We start from the raw sequence: 15,811 nt of genomic DNA, 5'->3' as shown, positions 1-15,811 counted from the left end.
TTCCACACAACCATCTCTAGAGGTTACAGAGAATGGTATGAAATAGAGAAAATATCTAAACAAAAACGCCAAATGAAATGACCAAACTGGCTGCTCATCCTGTCGGCTAAGAACAGGACACTAATGCTACATTTTGCACAGGCTCATTTAATTAGATGGTGGGAAATTGGAAAAATGGTCACTGGTCAAATGAGTCTCGATTTTTGCTGCAGCATTTGTATATTAGGGTCTTAGGAATTTGGTATGAACAACATGAAAGCATAGATCCACCCATCTTGTATCAATTGTTCAGGCTGTTGGTGTTGATAGACTGCTTTCAATAACACATCATGTCACAAAGCTCATCGTTACTGGTTTTTATGACAACAACAATGAGTTCAGTGTACTCACATGGCCTCCACAGTCACCAAATCTGAAACCAATGCAGTACTTTTGGTACGTGCTGGACTCAGACATTCACATAACGGACCAAAATACTTGAGGATCTTGTGGAATCAGTGCCACAGAGGCAGTCCTGAAGGGAGGGGGTCCAACCCCTACTAACAAGTTGTACATAACAAAGAGGCCAGTGAGTGTATTTTAACATGCAGTGTCATACTGTCCTTCGAAAATTACAGTTCTTAGACTTGAAACATGGTGTCTTAACATGAAAATATGAAGGAGCAGGCATTCATGACTCTTCCACCAAGCCCTTGATGTGATATGTCAGATATATTTTTCATGGCTGCTTAGCATAGGCATCCTTTTTGTACTTTGATTTGCCTTCTTGATTTTCCATGTCACTGCTAGACCAGACTGGCTCTCACAGAAACAAGCATAAACAATTTCACCACAACAGACCAACAGTTTAACATTATATTGTCACTGAAAACTCAGGTCCCATTTGTAGCTTTTATTCTTATTCTTCAGATTGATCCTACACAAGGTTCTTCAGGATCTGTGGACCTATCAATATGAAAGCATCAGTATGCATATATAGAAAGTCTCAGGTCTCTAGGGTTATGGAAAAAGTTGAACATTAGCAACCTTAATCTTTCTGAATAATCTGTAGTCTCAATCTGTAGCAGGGGTGTGGTCTCTGGCTCCGCTGCTGTGGAGGGGTGATGCAGTGGGCTCGAGGGTCAGTGCCATCGTGGTTGGCAGGGCAGCTGCTGCCACTCGGTAATCAGTTTCTCCCTATTTCAGTGACCCAGGGGCTCGAGAGGGGAGCTGAGTCTGGAGTGGAGAAGCAGCTGAAAAGCTGAGCTCCCACCTGAGGCTGTGCGGGGTACATTCATTTCACACAATGCAACTCAAGATTCTCTTCTGTCTTCTTTTTTTCCAGGAGCGCCTACTGGCCCATATTTAAAAGAAGATAACTCCCACTGGCAGCTTCATGCTCACTACTACCCACCTCTGCTGCGTTCAGCAACAGTTAAGAAGTTTATGGTGGGTTATGAGATGCTCGCCCAGGAGCAAAGAGATCTCACCCCTGAACAGGTAATACATTTATGCACATGCATTCATACCGAGCAGAGAACATCAACTTTTGATTTTTCTCATCTCTATTGAGCCTATCCAGACTACAGTCAAATGTCATAGTAACTATTTTTTACTCAAAGCTTCCTATAGTGAGTAACTACTGCAAGGAGAAGCTCAGCATCATAAACTGAATAATATTCAATTAAAAGTCAAAGTTGTGACTGTTAATATGGGACTGACACCTTAATTTTTGATTTACAAATGTTTACAAATATTAATTTTGGAGATAAAAAGCTAATGTCTTTAAATCAAAAAAAGAAAAAACATGAGTACAGGATTCCACTGATTCATGCTGTTGCTTTGAAAGTGCATAGAACTCCATAAAATTGCATAAAAACTATGTCAAACTGCATAATAACTTTGTGTTTGTTGCCTTAGGCTGCTGAGAAGCTAAGAAACCTGCCAGAAGAGCACTATAAAACCAGATAGATCCATGAAAACCAGAGCAAGAAAAGCACTGAATTGTAACAAACTGTGAATGTTGGAAGAGGTGTATTTAAAAGATTTGTTATTTTAAAAAAACAAAACGCATTTGCAAGAGACAAAAACCCCGTCTCAGAGTTACATGTTTAAGTACCATTTCCGACACAGGGTCGAAAGCTTTTTCTACATGCACCGATCAAAGGAATATGTGAATATTTTCTATTTTCAGTACACATGGATTTCTGACTGTAATAAAGGACTTTAAATAAAATGTGTGTGAAACCTCTCCAAACAGTATTCTCCCCTTCCTCACATCCCTTCTGTTAAATACTTACAAACATTTGTTTGGTTATATTGGAAAGTGTTCAGCCACAAAGGCATTTCCTCAACAAAAACACAGTGTTTTGTTAGTAGTATTGAAAAACTGGGCTAGGTCTAAGACTGTGCTACTCTTATTTTCATTACGTCTTAATCATAACGTCTTAACATTCAACACTGAAAAGTTATCCTTTTTTCTGATACTAAATCTATGGTCAGTGGTGATGTGGGACAAATTTCCATTGAGCTATTAGAGGACTCGTGAAATAAAATGTTCTACCTGCTACTGAATGAAACACAACAGTAAGTACTGTACTCTTCACATGTTAAATGAGGTGTGCTCTCACTATGATAACAGTAGATGGTACTGTTGTTTAAAAAGTAAGGGGGGTGATTTGGTTTAGGCTGAGACTTTGACAAGGCTTTAGTTAAAAACCATTACCTTCCCAGTCTCTTTTTCTGGTTTTGATGTAGCCAAAACCTTTACAGTAGTGAACATTGCCATTCTCCTTAGAGAATTTATCAACAGTGAGTATGACTTTGCTAAAGTCCTTCTTTGATCCCATTTTATTATTAATGATTGATTGAAAATGGGGGCTGTAGGTCTTTTTCAGTTGTGGAGAAGAACAAATGGCACAGTGTGTAGCTACAGAACATTAGAGCAGGGTATTCGTATTCATACCATAGTGCTGCACACGATAATTCCCATTGCAGACATTCATTATTCAGCTTCTTAAAAAATTACTGCAGTGTCACAACGGGACTTGCTCATCTTTACTTCCTAAACACGTTTCTTTTTATTGGGATGATCAGCGTTGCCTTAAAACAGAGCCAAATAGCTGATAATTAGCAGAAAACCACACAAATTGCCACATGCTGTGTTCTGGGGAAAGTGTTGTTTCATGATCATGCCGCGTTCCCCCTTCATTATGCAGTAAGCAAGCGGAGTTTGTCTGTGCCTGCAAATCCACAAGAGGATGAACCCAACAGTGTCAGAAAGCATTGCCGGTACTCATAGGAGTTCAAATAATTGTTTTTCCCTAGTAAATGTAAATCTTTTTAGGTGTTATCTGGTGCTTAGAACTGATTAGATATTAAACCAGTGTGGTGGAAAATCAGTATATTTTAATTAAGATATTTAGCATCATAGATAAAACAATTCTTTATCTGTTTAAAGTCACTTTAGCAAATGTATCAGTTTCACTAAAACTTAGCATGCAATCATGTTGTATTCCTCGACAGCAACTATGAAAATCCAACAGTATGAAACTGTAACAGCATGAAAATCCAAGCAAAATATGGTTTGACAGAATGAATCTTTCAAAGCAAGACAAAAGGGGTCATACTTGCTTAACAAGTTGCACAAACATTTAAAACCTGCAGAAGCACAGCAAACTGCAACACATGGTGGATCGCTGTTTTCCTTTGTTTTTTAAGCTCCTCAAACTCATTTACTTTAATTAGAATGTACCATGTACCTAGGTGAGCACACGTTGTACTAAACACATAGGGGAACATTAGCCAAGAGTTCTCAAAGCCTGCTGGAATCCAAATTTGGCTACAGAAACACAAACATACACTTTAAAGCATCAACACAGGAGTAAATAAACTTGCTTCAAAACAGTTTTCCTTCCTTCCCCCACTTGTCAGCAGTCAACAAGTGACTTCCTGCCACTTGCTGCTAAGAAAAACTTATGATGTGCAACCGTTTTCATCATGGCTGAGTTAAGCAAAAGCAAATATCATCACACATTACCAGAATGGTACCTTTAAGGACATCATAACCTGTTAATGTTATGTTATGTTAATGAGTTACTTATCTCCTTTTCCACACACTGTGCAGCATTTTTGTCTGTAGGCTGGCAGCCGGAATATGCTGTTGCATTTAAGAGGAAACATCAAACATGAATCCAGCAATGTCAGTGTCAATTAGATAAAATAAAATCATCTTTCCATCAGCTTTTCTTTCCATCAATAGAGCAGCTACTTCCCCCTCAGTCAAGCATAGAAGTGGATTTCAGGCATGCACAAAAACATTGGCTATATTTGCACACGCAATGTCAAATAAGCAATATCAGCTACAGACACACATCACTTTCATTATTTGTACTGCTTCCACTCAACCTCAGCTTCAGTTTTTCTATAAATATTAATGTCGATTCCAGGTTTTCTTAAATTTTATGGTTGAGCAGTAGAGATATAGGTGTAGTTTATAAACAGAGAGGTTCTTTGGAGTCATGGTTGCTGGTGAGCTTGTGTGTGAGTGTATAACCCTTTTTATGTACTGTGACAGACCTCATTCATTCAGGTCAATATTTATCCAGTCCTCCAGGCTCACCATGGATCCCCTTCTCATCTCTTTCATCACTCCTTTGAGACTCTCTGAGTGTGTGTGTGTGTGTGTTTGTTGACAATATATATTTTCTATCTCCACACACAAAGATGAGTCTGTGTTTGTGTCTTACCCTTGTGAATCTCCTTACTGGCAGAGGAAAGAGGATAGGTTGGCTTCTGTGCCAAATTGTTGTCGCTTGTCTTTTGCAGGCGTTCTGGTAGAGAATTGTTCTCCCAGTGCTAGCTATTGGTGCCAAACGAAATCTGGTTAGTAGGCTGTAATTTGCATGACCCTGTTGTATCAACATTTTTGTGTGTTTTTAAAAAATTAAGCAGTAAAATAAAATAATTATTGATTAAAAGACTGGATGTGATATCAAGAAGATGTGCATGACTTCCCAGTAGAATACAGTGAAACGGCATTCATAGTTTACACAGAACTGTGTTGATTTGGTTTAATGTTCAAGGTTCAAGGTTCTTTATTCGTCACATGCATGTCAAGTTTGTGATGCTTGCAGTCAATCGGGTGCATGTCTTCACCAGATTTTTAGGAAAATTACAAAAATGTCAAGCTGTTAGCACTAAAGGGGTCACCAAATCAACAAAATTCATCTCATGGAAATAAAAAATGTGTGTGCAACTGGTCACAGGTTGATAGTCCAACAAAAAGAGCTCGTGAACAGATCCAGCTATCATATTTGGCATTCCAATGTGATCCCGCTTTCCTTTGGCTAAAGCACCAGTCAATTTAGGATGCAAATTCAGGTTGGCAAAAGAGTTTATTTCAAAAGATTTTATTGAAGAATTTGGAACCTACTCCCCACTCATCTGCTGGCTGACCAGAGAGAGTGAAATAAATCCAGGCACCGCTAACAGCTCAGCAGACTCCAATTAGAGGGCAGTGTGAGCAGGTCTCTCACCTGCTAATCTGTCACCTCACTGGGTGCTGTAGATCCTGAGATGAAACAGAAGAAGGGGATGCAGGGGGATAGAAAGGTAAGGAGGAGAGCACACACACAAAACATAAGAAGGATGAGGAGGAGGTTGTGGCAACAGTTTCTGAGGACACCGCAGAGTTACTTAATTAGATTTTGAAAAAAAATAAAATAAAAATAAAAATTCACTTCCCACAGGCTGCAGCCTAAAAAAAAAAAATCACAATTTCAATTTATTGTTATATAAGGTTGTTCATTTTTATTGGCTATTGAATTTGATTTTGTTATATTGCAGGATGTTCCTGCAATTTGTTCCATTTTATAGTCTGAGTCCCTTTTTTTTCTTTTATGGGGCTCTGACATGTCACCCTCCCACTCATCTGTGCCTGACCACATCAGCTGTGTTTCCTTTGCACTTAGCTCAGCACAGCTCTGACATATTATTGCCTTATAAATGTGCTTTCATTATAACAAACAGTTTCCTGCATGACCAGCAAACACTGGGATTCATTTGGAGTCATGTTTCTGCAAGCAGTTTCTACGTTGCTGTGGGATGCTTGTTGCTAACATGGTCTCAGCTGGGTTGTGGAGATCAAGGAGTACAATGTAAAGGTTATTAAACCAAAATGATAGTACTACAGTATGTATCACCACTGGGGGGAGGGGGTGGTGGTGGTGGTGGTGGGGGGATTTACTGGTAGTTGTATGTGTTGAACTTAAGTCATGTGGAAATTATTTGTTGATGCCTTTGCACAGCTTTTTATTCTTGCAGTTTGTGGCAGCAGCAGCTTGTGGTGTTTCTGACTGACCATGCAAATTAATTTTGAGAATTAACACTAGTGACACTTGTTAGTTATCCTTTTTTAAAGCTCCTGCAGTGCCAGAGGAGACAAATGATAAAACGTGGTAGTCTTTTGTGCCCATAAACTACAAGAATAAAAGATAAATCTCTCAAAGACAAAATGGACTTTGCTTTTAGCAGTTTTGACAAAGCTGGGAAAGTGGTCAAACTTGGGCACCTTGGATAAATATAGATCCTCTTTTTCATGCCTTTCATCACTTTGTTGAGTCTTTTGTTGTGCATATTTCTGTATTACAGATGTATTAAAAGGTCGCCCTTACTGCACTACCGAGAAGCTTTTGTTTTAGATAAAGGAAAGTCAAGACATAAGGGATATGTCTGTTAACTGAAAAGGAATTTCTTATAATTACACTTTTCATTGTGTTTTCACCTTTATTTATTTATTTATTGTTCCTTAGAGCTTAATTTTAAATCAGGTCAACAACAAAGCTGAGAACTTTCACGGTTCCTAAACCCATGCAGTTCTTCTTTTTTTATTGCCTAAGATTTGCAGTGTTAAAAAAATGCTATTTGAATAAATATGATGAAAAAAAACATGGGAAAGATCACAACAGAAAGACTGTTGTGTGTCCATCTCATTTAAGTTTCTTAATAATAATTCTGAATTAATAATTCTAGCTAATTCTGCTCTGTCAAAGTTTTTCAGACATACAGTGACTTATCTCTGCTTTAGAGGTCTTAAAAATACAGAAATGAATAAATAAATAAACGATTAACTAAATGAAATAAATACATAGATCAGACCAGCAACAGAATTCGGACAGAGCTGAAAACTTTCACAGTTGGGTCCCGGAGCCATGCAGAGCTGCCATAATGAAAATGAACAAAAAGTGATGGCTTCTAAAGCATGCAGGGAGTTTTTGGTGTGACAATGAAAACACTGCTTTGAAAAGATGCAGCAGAATCAGTGTACAAAAGTACGTAAATAAATAAAATAAACAAACAAGAGAGACGGGAGTTGTGACAGAAAAGCCAATCAGCTGATCGTTGATCAGTTTCATGATTGAAGTAGCAACAGGAGAGGGAGGAAGAGAGAAGAGGCAGTCGCTCCATATATCGGTTGTTAAGCTTAACGTGGAAATGCTTTACGAACATTCAGAGATGAACTTACACACTTGCTTTACTTCTCTGGGATAGCTTTCTCCGAGATGAAATGCTGGTTTGGAAGCACGTAGCAAGGCTCCAAATGCTCAACCAGACCACCGACAGGTCTTGCACGCCACAGCCGCTCTATCACGAGGCACACTGCTCCTATGTGCTAAGGTCATGAGCTGGGTTACGCTGTGTCGCTAGTTTGTGAGGCGCTTTTGTGATATTTAATGGATCAGATTACATTTTTTATTTCTTATCCGATATTCGATCCAGTAATTTAGGTCAGTATCGGACCGATACCGATACGTAATATCGGATCGGTCCATCTCTAGTTTTTACATCTAATTGTCTACTCTTTATATAGATCAACTGTTAATGAACAACAGGGGGCAGTAAGAGATTTTAAAACAATGTTGGTAAACCACATGACAGACTAAGATTATAAACAAAAATTCTGGGTAATACTCATCTGAAATAAATTTCCAATATATGAGTGGAGAGTCAGGGAGATCACAGCTGCTTACCTCAGATTAGATCTGAGACTTTTTGAATGGAAAAAAGTTGTTATAACTCTGGATGATACCCAGTGTGGTCCTCTGCTGCTGTAGCCCAACCTCAGGAAATCACATGATAGGGTGGGGCCTTGGCTGATTGTGACCTACACCCATTTTAACACCTTGGCTCGTCTGATTAGGTAGAGGATCATTAGGGGGTCCATGGCCCTCTTGGGGGGGCACTCCACCATTTGACCCTAGAACTGAAGAAGCTTCTCAGATGAGAGGTGAAACGTCTTCAAGCAACTTAAAGAAGTCCAGACGTTTTTCTTTCCAAGCTCCTTTGACTCCTTAGACTGGTCCGTGGCCCGGGGGTTGGAGACCGCTGCCTTAGACTACCTGGATGACTGAGAACCTTCACAGACTGCAGCCCATCTGCTTAAAGGTTTGATATGTTGTGCATTCAGAGATGCTCTTTCACATTCTTGCTTGTAACAAGAGGTTATTTAAGTTGCTGTAGCCTTCCTATCAGCAATCTGTCCATTCTCCTCTGACCTCAACAAGGTGTTATTTTCCCCAGAAAACTGACTCTGACTGACTGTGTAGGAAAATCCCAAATGATCAACAGTGTCTGAAGTACTCAGACAAACCCCCTTAACAACCATGCCACATTCAAAATGACTTTCCATTGCACAAAGTAATTTTGGGCAGTCCAAATTGTATAGACATTGTATAGATATACAGAATTGGTCGTGGACCAGCGGACCCAACGATCTGATCGGCACGTCTATCCGACATCCAGTGTTTAGTGGGTTACATCACCTTTCTTGTTTGGTTTAAACTTTAGCTTTCCCCTGTCTATATGCCTAAATATGGCCATTTGGCTGATTATATATATGAATTAACAAGCACTTGAACAGTTGCACCTAATAAAGTAACCAGTGAGTGCACTTGCACTTTATTTTTTAGCTTTATTGGACAGTGGAGAGAAGATAGGAAAACAGGGAAGAAGAAGATACACCAAGAGGCCTTGGAGAAGATTCCAATTCCAGGCTCTGCATTAGCTTTTTTGGCATTTGGTGAGCTACCTGCACCCAGTTACTTTGCATTTTATGCTACAAACTGATGATGATTCAGCCTTTGGTTGCATTCACAATAGTAAACTACTGGAAAACACCATTAATTACTTTTTAGGCTGAATCTAAAGGTGTTACATAACGTTTTAATTTTTATTTTACTTATTCATTTATTGATTTTTTTAAATATATGACCACAATATGGGGCAACATTAGCACTGTTGCCTCATAGGAAGAAAGTCCAGAGTCCACTCCTGGGCACTGTCTGGAGTTTGCATGTTCATGTCGCGTCTGCATGGGTTTTCTCTGGGTGCTCCGGCTTCCTTCCACAGTGTTAGCTTTGTAATAGACTGGTGGCCTGTTCAGTTCAATTAAGTTTAATTTATATAGCACCAAATAATCACAACAACAGTTGCGTCAAGGATCTAGGAGTACTCTGCCTCTCGCCCACTGGCAGCTGGGATAGGCTCGAGTACCCCCTTGGACCCTGAATTTGATAAGTGGAACAAAATGGATGGATGGATGTCAACAATATACTATACCCTTATTATTAAAGGTTATTGTGGGAGGTGTTATAAAAATCACAAGTCTCATTTGTTCTCTTTCCAGTTAATTTAGCTTTTTCTTCCCTAACTTTAGACTTTTCACTTTCTTTCTTTCATTTTCCTTGATCATCACCTTCATCCTTTTATCCTCCTTTTCCTTATACTTGCCTTTGTCCTTTCCTCCCACACACATAGATAATTCATCTGTATGAGAGCTGACTAAGCAGCTGTTTGTGTTATTGTTGGGTTTTTTTATTTTAACATTGACAAGAGAAACAGATACGATCAATAGCCCCACTTGGCTCTGGAGGAGTTTCATAGCTGCCATGAGAATTAACAAGCAGATGGATTTCAGAAACTGAATATTAGCTGCTACAGCTCAGCACAGACCCGGTCTCCCTAAACTCCACTTCATAAAGCCATAGAGATGGGCGTTGGATTATAAAGTTCATTTGTGTGTGCAAGATTAACGGGATTAATCCACTACTATATTCCTAAATCTTTACACTCACTTTAGTCCTTATTCTACCCACATATTTAATGTACACAGACATTCTGACCATCTCTAGGGACCCCAAAACATGAAGCAGAAAAAACAATGTGGCATTATTAAGAACAAATTGATCGACAAAGTGATAAATAAAACTGGAACGATAGATAAAACAAAAAAAAAAAAAACACCTGTGAGATATGGCAAAAACATATACCACTAGGGGGGTAAGAGGTGGGCAATGGAGGGTTGGTTAGATCTAAAGAGGAGGCAGATATGCCTCCTCCAACATCAGATCCTACAAAAAAGTTACTTTAATAGATAATGAAACACAAACACACTGAGAGGCTGCAAGTAATAACCTGAGCTCTAGTTAAATCAAGATAGGAAATATTGAACGCTGTATGACTTCTTGTATCAGCCTCTGTGCCTCTGAGCTACAAGAAAACAAAACAAACTAAGTATTTTATCCTGGTGTTCCAAGCACTGTTAAACAAATACTTGTTGACCTGTGTTGCCCACTGCTGCTACAGTTTGTGGATGTTATCTCACTGGCCACTCCATGTTGTTTATTGTCTCATTTATTGTCTTGTAGAGTTTGTTTTATTACCAAAGCGAGTTACTGAAATCTAATTTAAGCCTCTCTAGGGGGCTGATTTACTTCCTAAATATAAATCAGTTCTCACTATCAGCTCTGGAAAGTTTGTGAAAGGATCTGACCTTCTTACATTGTAGGAGGATGAGCTGTCCTGTGACTCTATGTTGCACACACTTTAATCTTTGAAGTGTAGTGAAGCATGTTTCCACCTAACATCTAGCCTTCACTATGTGAAATTGTCACTGGGATATTAGGCAAACATTTGACCTGCTGAATAATGTCAACACAGTATTTTCACACAGCCACAGATGGTGTTAGAGAGAAAAACACATCTGTGCACATGGTGATCTTCACCTTGATACCTTCCTAATGTTATTATTTTTCATAACTTATCAGAGATGTACAAGATAGAGAGATGAAGTATGATGGTCTTGTGAAGTGAAAAAGTGAAGAAGATTCACCCTGAAACAATTTAACACCCCTGTTTATTGCCGGTATTTTGATATTCCAGTGATCCCAGTCAAATTCAGAATGTGTGACATTATGTCGCCAATTACTGATTTTAATAGAACTACGTATTTCTGCTTTATACAACAGCTTTAAATGTCAAATTCTCGTGTGACTTGCATTAAAATCAAATAATTGCTGTTTTCTGTCTAGACAGACCAACACCAGTACAGGGTGACACTAATTGGAGGAGAGGCAAGTATATTTCATCTAAAAGCTTTACAGGACTAATTTTGATTGTTTTTTGAGTGTATTTAAGAAAAAAAAATAATGAAAGTAATGCAATAACTGATCTACCTGCAGTTATGAAGGACATTTATTCAAAATGTAAGAGATTTATATATCTTAATATATAGTAAATATTATACTTATTATAGTATAATGTATGTAGCATAGTATGAAGAAGAAACAGATACATATGGTCCATATGTGAGGCCAACCCCCCCCCCAAACAGAGAAAACAGAGGAGGCAATTACAACAAGGTGAAGCTTTATATGCCAGAGAATGTGGAGGAGAACAGACAGAAGAACAAAGGGACGGAAACTAAAAAGAAAATTAGGAGAACAGAGAAGGAAGAGCAGGAAGAAGGACAGAAAGGGAACTACAGCAACAAAGAGGGTGAATAGACATCAGTGATTAGTACAGGACAGAGTGGCAGACCTTGGGGACTGTGTATGCCTGTGCATTCGCCTCCGAACAAAGCATCAACACAGCTGCAGCATTAGAAACATCCAATGCTGCCACAAAGATGCACGCACACACACTTTTACAATAACATTTTACCATTGTTGTAAATTGCCAGTTCTTTTCATGCTTTCAGCTTTTTTTCTTCCTTTCAGCTTCTCCATTTAGGGGTCGCCACAGTGGATCATCTGCCTCCATCTCACCCTATGTCTTGCATCCTTTTCTGTTACACCAACCTTTTGCATGCCAGCAGATAATTATTTAAGCTAAATTCTGACACTAATAATGTATAATAGTTAACATTTTCACATCTTAATAGTATTTGAAAACATTTCCATTTGCTGAAAATAAAGCAAAGCTGAGTCTGATTAAAATGTGATTAGGTTTCTGTTTGATTATAACCCAAAAAAGCCTTAGAGCAACTGACGTTTTGACCAGACGATGGCTCTGTGACACATTAAGGAAAAAATGACTGCCAAATGATTTTTAGCATCATCTGCCTCAGCATTGACCAGGCCCTTCTTTTTCAAGCACATTTCATATGCAAACTGTTGTTGGAATCCAGATCCACAGCATCTTCATCTGCTCGCTTCATATCACTGACTACTGGCAGACTTTGAGTGTGTACTTGCCTTAAAACCAAAAGACTACTCTGAGTATGCAAGTTATCCTTAGCCAAATTGTGATTTCACTTCACAGAAGAGAAACTAAGTTGCCCGACAGAGTGAAGCTGCAGCTTCCAGTGAATCAGCCAGGTGCTGCTCTAGTTGCTGTGGATGCTGCTGCTGCTTTAGCTGGCTCAAGTCCAATCTCTCTGCCCCAGCACTCTTCTGTTTGTTTTCTGGTGTCATTGTCATTGCCCATTGGATGGATATTATCACAAATATACTGAAAACTGAAGTAACCATGTCCTCTACTCTGCAGTAATTACAACAGACAGACTGTGGTCAATAGATACAGCTAATGTTAACATTTCCAACCTCTGAAGTCTGGATTGGACTTCTTTATGTTAATGTTTCTTGCTTATCAAACATTAACATCAGCACTGCAGCAGCTACTTTATTGCCACAAATGCACAGTAGCTCATTCAGAATATGATTTGCTGAATTATTTAATAAAAAATCCTGTGTTTACTGTGTGGGTTACCATGGGAAATTAATGGAGATATTTAGTAAACATCTACAGGATGATTTAGAGTGTCCTCATCAATCCTGTAGTAAAAGTTATGATAATGTTGCCTTCATGTCTGCAGTTTATCTCTACTATTATTTTGCTGCTTCTCATTAAATGTAACTTAATACTATGACACCTGAATGTAATTATTATTTTTTTGTTAAAAATGAGCCTTGAGTGAACATAGTTTCTATAGTTTGTATTGACACAATCCCAACAAGTTAGTGTGCAGAGGTGGCCATGAAACAACTTATTTTCCAGGGTCTGACTCTGACTTTTGCACAACCAGTACAATCCCTCAACAGAAGAACAAGCCAATCAATGTTCTAGGAGCAAGTCTGCGTCCACAGCAGCCTGGCAACAGCAGGTAACTAGCCACATAGTCAGACAGTAGCTGATGGCTGCACAGAGAGTCAGCCAGCAGCCAGTTAGCAGCCATCTGGCCTGCCAGCAGCTTGTAACTAACTACTGAACTCCATCAGGCTGTTACCAATCAATCACAAGCCAACTGGAAAAAGCCATAAGATAAGGTTCACAAAAACAACCTCACTGAGTCAGAGGTGAGGAAAATTGAAGCATTACAGTAGCTAAGTAGTTTAAGTCACCGTATGTTGTTCATAACTGATCATGATCTTCATCTGGCTCATTCTTTGAGCCTATTTATGGCCTCACCAAAATGCCAGAGGCTGAATTTACAGATCTTGGTGGCGCTGTCACTTGGTGTTCGCTCGCTCTGCGGTAGAGTATCACTTCCTGTTCCTGCTCAAACACAGTGGTGTTTCTGAGTAGCTTATTTGCTTAGCAATTTAATTAACAACTTTTAAATACATTCTTCTTTCATAGTATAATCTTCACGTGCTTCATCCGAAGCACACTTTCTGTGTACTCACTACCTAATTTATAGCCAAAGTATTCACTCACTGTCTCTGTACTGTTTCGCTAGCTTAGCGTAGCTCGTAGCCGACTCGTTAGCACCATGGCTACTTCACCTGTCCCTCCTGCACTTTCTTGCTCATTGTGTCAGATGTTTAGTTACTCCTCGGCCTCCTTTAGCAGTAATGATATCTGTAACAAATGTAGCATATTTGCAGCTCTGGAGGCCAGGATTACTGAATTGGAGACTCGGCTTCGCACCCTTCATTCACCCGTAGCTAGCCAGGCCCCTGTAGCTGGTGCAGCCGAAGATAGCGTAGGCCCCGCTAGCTGTTCCCCGGCAGACCCCAAGCAGCTGGGGAAAGAGGGCGGCTGGGTCACGGTGAGGAGGAAGCATAGTCCTAAACAGAAGCCCCAGGTACACCACCAACCCGTTCATGTGTCTAACCGTTTTTCCCCACTCGGTGACACACCCGCCGGGGGTCAAACTCTGGTAATTGATGATTCTGTTCTCAGACATGTGAAGCTAGAGACACCGGCAACCATAGTCAATTGTCTTCCAGGGGCCAGAGCAGGCGACATTGAAGGAAATTTAAAACTGCTGGCTAAGGGTAAACGTAAATTCAGTAAAATCATAATTCACGTCGGCAGTAATGACACCCGGTTACGCCAATCGGAGGTCACTAAAATCAATATTGAATCGATGTGCAACTTTGCTAAAACAATGTCGGACTCTGTAGTTTTCTCTGGTCCCCTCCCCAATCAGACCAGGAGTGACATGTTTAGCCGCATGTTCTCCTTAAATTGCTGGCTGTCTGAGTGGTGTCCCAGAAACGATGTGGGCTTCATAGATAATTGGCAAACCTTCTGGAGGAAACCTGGTCTTGTTAGGAGAGACGGCATCCATCCCACTTTGGATGGAGCAGCTCTCATTTCTAGAAATATGGACAAATTTATTAAACCCCCCAAAATATGACTATCCAGAGTTGGGACCAGGAAGCAGAGTTGCAGTCTTACACGCCTCTCTGCAGCTTCTCTCCTCCTGCTACCCCCCCAAAAACCCATCTCCATAGAGACTGTGTCAGCTTCCAAAAAGACAAAAAACAAACTAAAAACCAGCAACAAACAACTTAAACATAAACAATTACAAAGAAAGAACAGTACAGTATCCGCATCTGAACCAAAGAGTAAAACAGTGAAATGTGGATTATTAAATATTAGGTCTCTCTCCTCCAAGTCTCTGTTAGTACATGACTTAATAATTGATCAACAAATTGATTTACTCTGCCTTACAGAAACCTGGTTGCAGCAGGATGATTATGTTAGTTTAAATGAATCAACACCCCCGAGTCATTCTAACTACCAGAAACCTCGAAGCACAGGCCGAGGGGGCGGTGTGGCAGCAATTTTTCACACCAGCCTATTAATTAATGAAAGACCAAGACAGACTTTTAATTCATTTGAAAGCCTGATGCTTAACATTGTCCACCCCAGCTGTGAAACTCAGAAACCAGTCTTACTTGTTATCATCTATCGTCCACCTGGGCCTTACACAGAGTTTCTGTCTGATTTCTCAGACTTTATATCTAATTTAGTTCTGAGCTCAAATAAAATAATTATTGTGGGTGATTTTAACATCCATGTAGATGCTAAAAATGACAGCCTCAACATGGCATTTAATCTGTTATTAGACTCAATTGGCTTCTCTCAAAATGTAAAAGAACCCACCCACCACTTTAATCACACTCTAGATCTTGTTTTAACATATGGCGTAGAAACTGAACATTTAACAGTGTTTCCTGAAAACCCTCTCCTGTCTGATCATTTCCTGATAACATTTACAATAATTGATTACACAGCGGTGGAGAGTAGATTTTATCAAAGT

The 15,811-nt window shown here is 39.5% G+C and overlaps 2 protein-coding genes across 3 annotated transcripts in view; one reads left to right on the top strand and one right to left on the bottom strand.

The window, feature by feature from the left end:
• Positions 1-2,239, top strand: part of galt (galactose-1-phosphate uridylyltransferase) — a 35,790-nt gene extending 33,551 nt beyond the window's left edge. The window contains exons 10-11 of one of the 2 annotated variants that reach the window (XM_084934847.1): positions 1,325-1,479; positions 1,900-2,239. In XM_084934847.1, the coding sequence (XP_084790973.1) occupies positions 1,325-1,479; positions 1,900-1,950 (206 nt within the window). In that variant the 3' untranslated portion in view covers positions 1,951-2,239. Of the gene's footprint in view, positions 1-1,324 lie in introns of both variants that reach the window. The other variant, XM_084934845.1, reaches the window with a different exon arrangement.
• The window catches only part of LOC146383541 (uncharacterized), a 138,572-nt gene that overhangs the window by 31,066 nt on the left and 91,695 nt on the right, over positions 1-15,811 (bottom strand). The gene's annotated exons all lie outside the window — the stretch shown is intronic.

This window comes from Perissodus microlepis, chromosome 7 (assembly GCF_051167445.1).
Source record: "Perissodus microlepis isolate ML-2025 ecotype Zambia chromosome 7, ASM5116744v1, whole genome shotgun sequence".
NCBI lineage: Eukaryota > Metazoa > Chordata > Actinopteri > Cichliformes > Cichlidae > Perissodus > Perissodus microlepis.
Note: the sequence above shows the minus strand (reverse complement) of the source record. Positions and strands in the feature narration are given on the sequence as shown.